Below are 12,439 nucleotides of genomic sequence, written 5' to 3' on the forward strand. Positions count from 1 at the left end.
AATTAATTGTAAATCATTTAACTACTTAAACTTAAATATTTAAATAGAAAACAAACATAAAAATCATTTCAGGGTGATCTTTAATGCAATACTGTGGATGATGAATTGGATTAAGACAATAACCAAAATACTATCATCTTCTTGACAGACAAGAAAAAATATCTCAACTCTCACAAAACCATACTGTTAAATGATGAAAAATTTCCAAGAGGGAAGCTGACAGATAAAGGGGGAACAGAGGTTCAGGGCATCATTTTTGCTAAGGCCATACTTGACTATTTGAACTAGTTTTTCCTGCCCTTAAATATCTTGTGTACTGCAGACCTTATCTGTTTAGTTTTTAGGCTATAAACTAAGGGGTTAAGGACAGGGGTCAAGAAGAGGAAGAGATTGGCCATGGTGACATGGAGAAGAGGAGATGCAAATGTACCAAACCTATGAATTAGAGCCAGCACAATAAGTGGCATATAAAAAATGCATACAGTGAAAATGTGAGAAACACAAGTGTTAAGTGCCTTGAATTGGCCATCTTCAGAGGCAATACCCAGCACTGTTCTCAAAATCAGGATGTATGAAATGGCAATGAAGATGAAGTCAACTCCAAAAGAGCAGAGGACAAGGAACAACCCATAGATTATGTTGACTCTGACAGGACCGCAAGCCAGCTTCATAACATCAGGGTGGTAGCAGTAACAATGAGACAGAGTAACATCTTTGCAGAAGGACAATCGCTTAAGCAGGATTGGCAAGGGTGCCATTAATACCACACCCCTAACCAAGGCAGCAAGTCCCATCCCAGTAATCCGAGGAGGGGTTAAGAGCACAGTGTAGTGTAGTGGGTTTCGAATAGCTACAAATCGATCAAATGCCATGGCCAGTAGGATGGCTGACTCCATGAAGGAGAAGGTATGGATAAAGAACATCTGTGTTAGGCAAGAGTGGAACTCAATCTCTCTATGATTTAGGAGGAAGACATTGAGCACTGTAGGTAGAGTTGATAAAGACAGACCTACATCTGTGGCTGCCAACATAGACAGAAAGATATACTGGGGCTCATGAAGACTAAATGTGGTTTTGATAACAAAGAGGATGGTGAAGTTCCCTAAGAGGGCAATTACATACATGACACATAGTGGGATAGAGATCCATATCTGTACAGCCTCTAGTCCAGGAATGCCTATTAGAAGAAGAGTGGGTGGCTGGAACCAGCTATTGTTTATAAACCCCATAAAGGTATTTCTTGAAATACAGCCCAGGTCAGCTTCTAAATGTTCCTATTGAAAGAAAAATATACATTTTAAAACAAGAGGACATAATTCATATGACTCCTCTGGACAGTGCTAATCCTGGGCATCTTTACATCAAGGATTGACCTTCAGAACATTTCCAAACCTATCAGGATAACTACCTGAAGTTAAGGCAATAGGTAACTGTTTTTCAAATGTTAGACTTGTAGAATTCTTTTGGCTTATAACACTCTAATCATTGATCAAGTAACAATGAAAATTATGAATATAATTTTGTTCTTATCCAATAGTTAGAAAAATTTTATTTTCAGAACATTTTCTATTTCTTAATTTACTTATGTTTGCATCTACTTTTATTTTTAGTCACCTTAGCTGAACCTCTAAAATAAGTTTCTACACTTACTCCACATCAACATCATGCCTATAAATATACAGGCATCTGGAAACCTGGACAATTTTCCTCTTATATATATGCAGAAATAAAGCACAAGATATTACAATAAACCACATAAACCCCAAGGCATCATAAAATTTGCATGATAGCATTTTTTAAAAATTAATTTCTAGTTTGTTTGATATGTTCTTTTTAAATAATATATTGATTTTTCAAAATACAAAAAATGTTTAAATCAGCAAAGTGGATATTGTCATTACTTCTCAGCTAGTACTAGAATAGTATCAAACAATAACAAATAATTCCTTAAATGCAATTCAAAATATCTGTATGCAATATAGAAATATATGTTAGGGAATAATAAATACCAATTTTCAGTAGGTATCTTAAAATGGCATAATTGAAGGAAAGAGTATTAGAATTTAAGGTTTGTAGAAAAAGTAGAAAGATATTATATATGAATAAATAAATATAGTTAGATTTAAATCTTTTGTTTAAAATTGCAAGCAGAAACAAAATTATGATGTAACTACATTTGAACATGAAGGATTGGGAGGAAGGGAAGTAATATAACTAACCTTATCTAGAAAAACATGGAATTAAAATTCAATATCTTTATAAAATCATTGTACTTAAAAATATGACTATTCAAAAATAAGAACACAAAAAGAAAAATGAAAAATTAGTGAAAGATTTCTTCTTGATTAAATAGCTATAAACAGGGAAGATTAGAATAAAAGATTAATGTTTTGCTCTTAGCCAAAATTGGAAATACGCAGTTTTAAAATTATGTAAATGTAAAGAAGCAACATTATCTTTTCACAGATGTAAGTATATCTTTGAAGACTAAATCCCAGATGAGTCACAGTGCATACATACCCATCTACTGATGTATAGACGTAACTTGCTCAGTCATCCATTCACATGGTCATGCAGCGAACGTCTTCTATAGTCAAAAAGACTCGTCCATAGTATGCCTAGCAAAGAGCATTTTTCAAAGCATGTGCTTTTAGCTGAGTTACTGAGTTAGCCCCTCATAAGTAGCGCTCCTAATAAGGAGGCCTACTTCTTAAGGACTTAGAATACTAAGCTTTATTTATTTTTTTTAGCTGTTCATATGGAGTATGAAAGTCACTCATATTGAACAAGAAAAAGGAAGACTATCATGGTTTACAATAGACTGGGGTATCCAAATATACTCATATTCAGTCACTCAACACACTGCATTCCATAAAACTCTCTTATAAACATAACAATCTGACCTACCACAATGCACCATGTACTTCATTTAGACATACACAAATACATACATTACAGATTTGTATATACACATATAACCAACTTTTCTCTCTTTGCTTTAACTATCTTCCAGAATATCTTGGAATTCATCCTCCTGTACTTTTTACATGTCACTTATCCTTCCCTTATGTTTTTGGTACCAATCCAATCAGAACAACCACCAAAAGCATTAATGCCACCATCAACACACCTGTAGCCACCCATGTAAAACTCAACTATATACTCAGTTCATATTGCTGCCTATCATTTTGAATACTTCTTAGTCCTATATGCATAGCCCTTTTCTTTTCTTTTCTTTTTCTTTAAGATTTTATTTATTTATTATTAGAGAGGGAAGGAAGGGAGAAAGAGAGAGAGAGAGAGAGAGAGAGAGAGAGAAACATCAGTGTGCAGTTGCCGGGGGCCGTGGCCTGCAACCCAGGTATGTGCCCTGACTGGGAATCGAACCTGCGACACTTTGGTTCGCAGCCTGCGTTCAATCCACTGAGCTACACCAGCCAGGGCTTGCCTAGCCCTTTTCAATGGGAATATCTTTTGTTTCAACTAACTTAATTTTTTCTAATCATGCTCTACTCTAGCCAGGTTTTGTTGCTTAATATCGCCATGTAATACTTAGTCATTTCCACCTCAGAATATTTGTACATCTCCTGATGTAATCTCAAATGTGATCATACTTTGTCGCAATTGATAGTAAGTAAATTCATTGATTAAAAGTCAGTTTACATCCAACATTTTATAAAATCTTTCTATGACTATTTCATATTAGAAAAATGTCTCCAGCTGTTAAATCCCTATGGATTATATTGCTTTTGTTTTAACATTTGTCACTTACTACATATGATTTGATATTATCTCCAACTTTTACCTGAATGAGTTTTCCTTATCCAATTTGACTTTAAATGCCTTTTAAATTTGAATTTCACCCTTCACACATCACAGAGTAAAGACAGTCTAACACTGTTTGGACATGCAAGGAACATAATAAATTTTGCCCAAGCTAATAAATTACATATTTAGAGATTCCCACTGTTGCATATAGTTACTAACTTTTAGCAAATATTTAAAACTCACCAGTGATCAAGGCTTCCTTTTAAGCTTTGATGTAGATATTTGGGTGGGATAATTCTCCCCAGTGGGGTTTATTTTAGAACTGAAGGGTAGATTTCACTAAATTTGAAAAGAGAGCAAGAAAGATGTATAATCAGATAGAGAATATAAATTCTAGTGTTTATCAGTCTGTTCAATTTCCAGTTGTTCTTGTGTTGGGTTTCCACTTATCTATGCTGGATTACTCATCCTAGCCGGAAAGATATTTTACAGACTATTTATGAAGAGCCAAAAGAAATTTAACTATTCTAATTAAGTATTTTACTTTCAACCTCCTGAAAAATCTTTTTAAGACATATAATTTCTTCAGTCTTGTCCCAGAGCCCCTAAACAAAGCTTTGGTTTCTCATGTATGTACTGTGAATTCCCATCAGTTAACCTTCAACTCTGGAACACTTTTCTTGGCTCTTCAATTAAGCTTCTGTAATCTCACCTTTTTTCAACTCTTCATTTTTTTTTCTTTTCTAAGGACACTGAGTTTCCATGACTGTCATTCTGAAGCTAGGTAAAATTTCTGTTAAGCAACTCTTAAAGTTGATGCCACCTATTATTTTAAAGAAAACAGTTCCAACAGTTATTTTTATGCGTTGTGCAATCCCTCCACAAAACCAGTATCCTCAGTATGGATCTTCAAGTGAGTTCAGCAGCATGATTCTCCTTTAGTTTCACCCTCCTTGTCATAGACAAAGAATGGGTGGTTTCTTTTAAGATGTTAGAAACATCTGTCCAGCACCAGAGTTATTTATTGCAATAGAGGATCTTTGATGAAAGTGCCAGAGGGAGGTTATCAAGTATTCCCACGACACAGAGGTTTTAATGAACTACACATGGGATGTCACAAAAACAAATTATTTGGAGGTAAGGGCAATCCAAATTTGCTTTTCTCAACACTCCAGGGCCCTTAGAATCACACATTCAAACATGAAACCAGTTGTATTGCTACTGTTCACCATAAGTATGTGATGAGCTCTTCTTTAGAAGTGATTTTTCCTAAGTGACCTTTAACTATTCAGATTTAGTTTTGATCATTTTAGAGGTAAATCATTTAAAAATGTAATTCTCTACATTCTTTTTCAGAAGCTTAATGCTGGGAACTATTTTTCTCATTACCATTGTGCATGTCCATTATTATATTTTCTCACAATATTGTGATGCTGTAATTTTTTGAGAGATACAGAATAATTAATGTCAGATTGAGTTAGCATGGCCTCATCTTGTTTTTCTCCCCCTTTTCTTTCTGTAAAGCTGTTAGTTGTAAGCTATTTTTCTCTATTTTAAATACTTTATTAAATTTTTGCTGTGTTTATAACTTTTTTCTCTCCTCTCAAAGTTTTAATCTTTATTTCTTACTTTATTAAGAAGCCTAGAATCGAACTGAGTACATAGAAGGCGTTCAGCATATACTACAAGATCAATGAAGAATAAATGGTGCTGGGGACTTTTGCTTTTGGTCAAAATGGAGTAAGAGAGATTGAATTTACCTTCCAATCAAAAACAACCAAAATAATTAGATAAAATGTGTAAAGCCATAGTTTTCAAGACAATGTACATCTGAAAACAAAGAACTATAATCCCTGAGAAAGAGAGAGCAAGACATACAAAATAAATACAAAACATAAATCCTGCAATTGCCTCAGCTTACTGCTTTGAGAGAGTTTCCAGGGCATGGTAGCAGATACCCAGACAGAGCCCATGAGCTCCCTGAGTTGAAAAACCATGGCAGAGAACCAAAGGAGACCAAAGATTCTAAAATTCATTAAACAGAGTACTGGAGAATAGAGAACCAAGTGCACAAAGAAAGAGTTTTGAAAGTTTACAGAGGTTCCCTACAAAGGTTCAGACACCAATTACAATGTGGGTGACAGGGAGGTTTCCATACCACTGTGGAGCAATTATCCAACAATTCAACTCAATTCTTGTGGGAGAATTCCATCCCGCAGAGCTCTCCCAGCTGCCATGGATGAGAATAAGTCGTCCCAAACACAGTCTTGTTGTTCTGGCAGGAAAGGGGATGGTAATTCCTTCTACTGGGGAATGCCTCAAGCCCTTCTCCAACACGACTTTTATTGGGAGTGGTATGTGTAAGTGTACCCAGCATACATGCATAGTTCATCAATCAATGTCAAAAAGGCTATAGCCATACAAAAATAGGTATTATCTATAGATAACAATTGAAGGAACACAGAGATTTGTCATAGGTCAGGGTCTGTGAGACATGCTGACACCAGATGGTCTTTAAGACATGTTTCATGAGGTAAGGAGTTTACCCCTTATGCCTTGAACTTAAACATCCTGTTTATATCAACAAGGCTATGCTAGGCAGAGCAAGCTTCAAAGGATAAAATGTACATTTCATGCCTGATTCCCACGGGAACCCTGGGTGTTAGAGTTGGCTCATACCTGCCACCTGCGTTACCTAGTTTTCCAGGGAGACTTACTAGCCCCTTTCAGAGCTTGCTCTCATGAGGTTGCAGTCTCCAAAACCACACATAGTTGTCCTCAACAAATTCTGACACTTCTTACCTGGAAATAAAATTAGATTTCATAGACTAAGAGTCCAGTCCCATAAGACATTCTTGCACTTAAGGTTTCAGTTGCAAGCCCAGGTATTATCTGTGCTTCTGACCAACTGAGCACAGATCAGAGGTTCCCACAGTCATTACCCGTCTCCCCCCACCCCCAGATTTAATGCAGGCACCAATTGCAAATCCAGGTCAATGCTTATGTTTCTGACTGACTGGTTATAGAGTAGAAGTTTCCATTACCCCCTCCTTGAATTCAATTAATTTGCTTGAACAGCTCACAGAACTCAGGAAACCTGCTTACTCATTAGATTACCAATTTATTCTAGAAGAAAAGAACATGAATCAACAGTCGGATGAATAGAGACATGTCAAGTCTCCAAACAAAGGAGCTTCTGTCCTTGTGGAGTTTGGGGCGCCACACAGTGGCATATGGGAGTGTTCTGGTTCTCTAACCTGGAAGTTCTCCAAACCCCTCCTATATGGGTTTTTATGGAGGCTTCATTACGTAGGCATGACAGATTAAGACATTGGTAAGAGACATTGGTAATTGATTCAATCTCTAGCCCCTCTCCCCAGAAATCAGGGATAGAACTTCAAGTCCCACCCTTTGAATACATTGTTGGTTTCCTTGGCAAACAGCCCCCATCTTTAGATGCTTTCAGAATGTCACCTCACTAACATAAACACAGTTTTAGTGGAAAAATAGGCTTGTTATAAATAACAAGCAGCACTCATTTTATGTTTATGACTCTGAAGTGATTTCAGGAGCTGGGGACAAGAGAGCAAATATAACAGTTGTTCCCATTATTTTTATACTCAGGAATATTTAAGGGTTTGGGAAGCTGCAAAGCAGAAACCATGAGTGGAAATAAAATAAATGAAAAATACATTTGGTCATCAGAAAAACCAAATTTTATATATATATATAAAAATTGCAACTTCTGCCCTGGCTGGCGTAGCTCAGTGGATTGAGCGTGGGCTACCAACCAAAGTGTCGCAGGTTCGATTCCCAGTCAGGGCACATGCCTGGGTTGCAGGCCATGGCCCCCCGCAACCGCACATTGATGTTTCTCTCTCTCTCTCCCCCTCCCTTCCCTCTCTAAAATAAATAAATAAATAAATAAAATGTTAAAAAAATTGCAACTTCTCTCAAATGTTTGCCAGTCTACTGATAGCGCATGTAAGTTAAAAACAAAAACAAAAACAAAAACAAAACAAAACAAAAACCTGACTAAAGCCAAAGAAATGACCACAAAAGTAAGAGAAATCAGACCTAACATTTACACATAGCCTGAATAAGTGCATGTTTCCAGCCAGAATGCAATAACTCATAGTTCACAGGGTATTAGGCAGAAAACTTAGAAAGATAAAAGTCCCAGTAGTTGGTAGTATTAGTAATTGGTTTTAGGTTAAATGTTGTCTGGTCATGCCTGACAACTATTAAACAGAAGACCTGGAAGATCAAAGTTTTCAGGTAATTTAAATGTGTTATTGGAACAAAATTTAAGAATCTTTGCAACAGGTTTCAGTCAAGATGGCAGCAGGTAAATGCAGTACTCAAATGCTCCCACAACCACATCAAAATTGTAACTATACTGTGGAACAACCATCTCTCAGAAGCTTCCTGCAATCTAGCTGAACAGAAGTCTTACATCTAAGAATATAAAGAAGAAGCCACACTGAGATTGGGAGAAGGAGCAGAGACAAGGAATGGGCTTGTCCCATACCCAGAAGTGGCAGGAAAAATTCTTCAGGGATATATCCCTTGGTATATAGAAAGCTATAGAACCAGCCACTGAGGCAGCAATGAGGAGATGCAGCCTATCTCATGGGGCCTCAGTGAGTCTGCAGCTGCAGAATAGAGGAGTTAATAAGCACCCGGTATTCCATATTGGACAGTAGATTACTGCTGAGTTTAGAAGGTGTCCTATGTTTCTCAGGTTTTAGATTAGACACACTCCTGGTACAGAACTAAGGACTTGTGACTTTTTTTCTGCCATGTATATCCTTGTTGTGGCATGTGCCCAAGGCCGTGGCTTAAACAGATCCAAGGGTGAATATGGAGGCACATCTTGTGCTTGTGAAATGACATTTATTATCTTATTAATTGAAATGTCTGGCTACCTGGCCAGACCATGTTCTTTTGGATCAATAAAGTGTTGAGGGGTGATTTATGACTCTTGAAATAGCTGATCTCTATGAAGAAGAATTATTTCAGAATATGAAAGTTGGGGTGTTTTTAAAATGAAGATCAATAGAAGAAAAGGGCCTGGAGTTTTGTTGCCTTAACTATAGTAAGATTTCCTGTAAGTGAAGAGAGATCCCTGAATTTTTGTTTTTATTTCTTTTTATTATTTTTTAGGTTCTACCTCACAGGATTCTGTGTGATTTTCTTTATTGACTTTCTGCATGCTGACTAAATCTGTCTTTGGAACACCTGAGTTTGCTTCATTGCATTTAAAATGGAAAAGAGGTTAAGACACAAGGCTAAGTGTGTGGGTGTAGAAGTCTGTTTCACAGCACAGCAAGAACTAGAATGTCAGGAAGCTCTCTGGGAAGCTTCTACTTCTTGATTTTGTTAGAGCAAGATTCTTATTTATCAATTTGGGTCAGAGTAGAGTTATGGTGGTAAAGAAATGGAAAGGATAAGCTATGACATAAATTGAAAGCCAAGGATATGAGAAAGATAGATATAAATGGTTGGGAAAAAGGAGGGAAAAAAATCAAAGGAGAACATTTAGTGAAACTTCCTTCTTGGTAAGTAACACTCATCACATTAGTGAAGGTCTAATATCTTTCACTAGAAATTAAAGTCTAATACTTGTCCTTCAAATTCTGCTTTCAATACAATAATTAGGAAGTGGAACTAAAGAACAACAACAACAACACTGGAAATAATAATAAGAAGAAGAACAGTGCTGGAAAAAAAGGCACAGAACTATGAAAATGTAACAGAAAGACAATACTGTAATGGGATCAAAAAAACTAAAGGAAAAGAAAGTTTGAAGAAGGGGTTGCTCACTGGCAGCAGATGAATCTGTGTTAAAGTCATGAGGTTTAGAGCAAGATGACCTGAGTTAATTTATTTAGATATTCTTTATTTATTTTTAGAGAGAGGGGAAGGGAGTGAAAAGAAAGGGAGAGAAATATCAAGGTGTGGTTGCCTCTTGAATGCCTCCTACTGGGGCCCTGGCCCACAACCCAGACATGTGCCCTGACTGGGAATCCAACCAGCTACCCTTTGGTTTGTAGGCCATGTTCAATCCACTGAGCTATGCCAGCCAGGGTGATAACTTGAATTTGAATTTGTGCTTGATTAAATACTAGCTGTGTGAACTTACACAGATTACTCAACCTACTCATGCCATAGTTGCTGAATGTGTTAAATGGAGATCACAGTAGCAGCCATTTTGCTTAGTTATTATGATAAATAAGTGGGATTTTGTGAAGATTAAATTATATAAAGTGGTTAACACAGGATATAGCTCATAATAAATGCTCAAAAATTAGTTTAAAATATAAACTATATGTGGACTAAAATATGTTATTTAGATTAAAAAGCCCAGATGAGTGAGGATTGTCACTATGATAAAATATACTATGTGTTTGAGATGTAGCTAAGGAAGAGATTTAATACCCATAACTCTTCTTTTCTTCATTCTCTTTTGAATCTAATACATAGATTTATAACAGATTTGAAATAAGCAGCTTGAATTTTTAGAACTTTTTTGTTTGGTCTATAGTTTGTATGTATGTGGTCATTATTGGCATCAGGATTATGTTGATATCATAAAATGTGTTTGAAAAGTGTTAGGAATTATTGACTCTTCTTCAATTTTTTTTGGAAGAGTTTGAGAAGAACAGGTATCGAACCTTCTCTCCCACACTGAACATGCCTTACCTCATCTGTTTTCACTGTTAAGGCCATGTTTCTGTTTCTGCTTTGGTCTGAGCAAACGCTTCCCAGAGGAACTCCTGGTGGCTGCCTTCCTTCCCGTCAATCCATCTTGCTGTCTTTTAAACTATATTTACTTCATAAAAATGTATTATACTTAAGATAAACTCATAGCCATCATGGAACTTAAGACTTTCTGGTGAAGAATAATACAAAATATGTAGTTAGAAAATTTATAGATGTGTTATTGGGAAACAGAGAATGAAAAACAAGCATATTGCCCATTAACAAGATTTCTCTGAAAAGATAAATATTAAATTTTGATCGTATTATGTCCTCCTTAAAACTTTGGTAAATATTAGAGACTCTATAAAAGTTGTGGAATAACAAATCAATTCTTAATATAGAACTAAAGTAAACCTAAAACTTTTAGCTTCACTTTTAAAACTGAATTTTCAAAGTACAATCTACTTTCTGGTCATATTCCTCATGTTTCTAAGATATCAGTATGCTGGATGACTTGATTTTTACAGTGACTTACATTTCTTAATTTAACTTTTTAACTATCTGGATTGCTCTTTCCAGAGTTAGCTCTTCAGATGCCTAATTTTTTTATAGTCTTTCAACATATCTAATGACAACACCTTCATGAACCTTTGCAACATCTCCCTAGTTAAAGGCAATGTCTTCTGTACTATACACATGTAATTGAATATCTCCTACCATTCTTATCCTGATTTGATCTAAGGTGTGCTATCATGTGTTCATGTTTCATGATCCTTGCAATGGCAGAATATTCTTGAAATAGAGAACATTTGGTTTATACTTGATTTCTCCTTTAGCATAGTATCATACACAGAATGGGCTTAAAGAAATGTTCTTTAAGGTATTTAATTTTTGCATGTGTTTGCAACCATTTCTGTTATTTTGTTATATTGTGAGTTTCCTTTTCCTTTTCTCCAGTTATAATATTCAAGTTTGAGCAGAAAAAGGATAAAAAAGGCAAGGGAAATATGAGAATTTGAACACAAGTAGGAAGAAATATACAAGAGGGAAAAGCAGTATAGGCAAGAGAGACTGGAGGGAGGGTGCAGTGAATGCTGAATTAGAATGATATTACATGGTGTTTGCTTTGTACAGCAGTGGTTTAACTGAAGCACATGTGTAATGGAACCATGCACAGAGAGAATGTGGTTCTAATATGCACCATAACTGAATACAACACTGTGTCAGCCAGGACTATCTACACTTTTATTTCTCTTTCTTTCCAAGTTATTTTTATTTGATGATGAAAGACTTCATATTAAATTAAAGGAATAATAACTGTTACTGATTTAGAAGTCTTGAGATCCTCAAACAACACCAGTAATCTCAACACATTGTTTTTGGTATTCCAAGGAATAAAGTATGACTCACTAGAAATGACCAGTCAGACAAGGGGGGAAACTGTGATATGCAAGAACTTACAGTGGACTTTCATGTATGATGAAAGTCGGTAAGTCGGTGAGTATAATGTATTGACTGTAGTGCCTACAACAAATACAAACCCATTAAATGTTGATTATTACTATAGTTATTACCATTATCATTACTAGTAGTATTAGTAATGCTGGCCCTATAATGTTGGTAACTTTCATATCAGTGAAACCTGACTTATTATCCTTGAATCACTACTGATTACCAATCTTTTCTTAAGAAAGTTAACTTTCAGGAGCAACTATGAAGGACACATGGACAAAACCAAGGGGAGTTGAATCAGGGGAGAGAGATGGGGATGGCTGGGGTGTGGGGAGATTTGTGAGGGGGAAAAGGCAGACAACTAGTTGAACAACAATAAAATTAAAAAATTAAAAAAAAAAGAAAATTAACTTGACTGCAATGCCCAAATTTACATTCAACCTGATGAAAATAACTTCAATTCTTCTCTCTTAATCTCTCATCCAGGGTTCAATATCAGAGGACAGAGTACAAA

General features: G+C 35.9%; 1 protein-coding gene across 1 annotated transcript; it reads right to left on the bottom strand.

The window, feature by feature from the left end:
• Window positions 1-284: 284 nt before the first annotated feature.
• LOC123819227 (olfactory receptor 51A4-like) lies at window positions 285-1,229 on the bottom strand. Its single transcript, XM_045839542.1, has one exon. It carries the CDS (start codon window positions 1,227-1,229, stop codon window positions 285-287), a length of 945 nt encoding a protein of 314 aa, XP_045695498.1.
• Between the last annotated feature and the right edge of the window lie 11,210 nt (window positions 1,230-12,439).

The sequence above is a fragment of the Phyllostomus hastatus genome, unplaced genomic scaffold, assembly GCF_019186645.2.
Source record: "Phyllostomus hastatus isolate PE091 unplaced genomic scaffold, TTU_PhHast_1.1 phas_contig_304, whole genome shotgun sequence".
In the NCBI taxonomy this organism is placed as follows: Eukaryota; Metazoa; Chordata; class Mammalia; order Chiroptera; family Phyllostomidae; genus Phyllostomus; species Phyllostomus hastatus.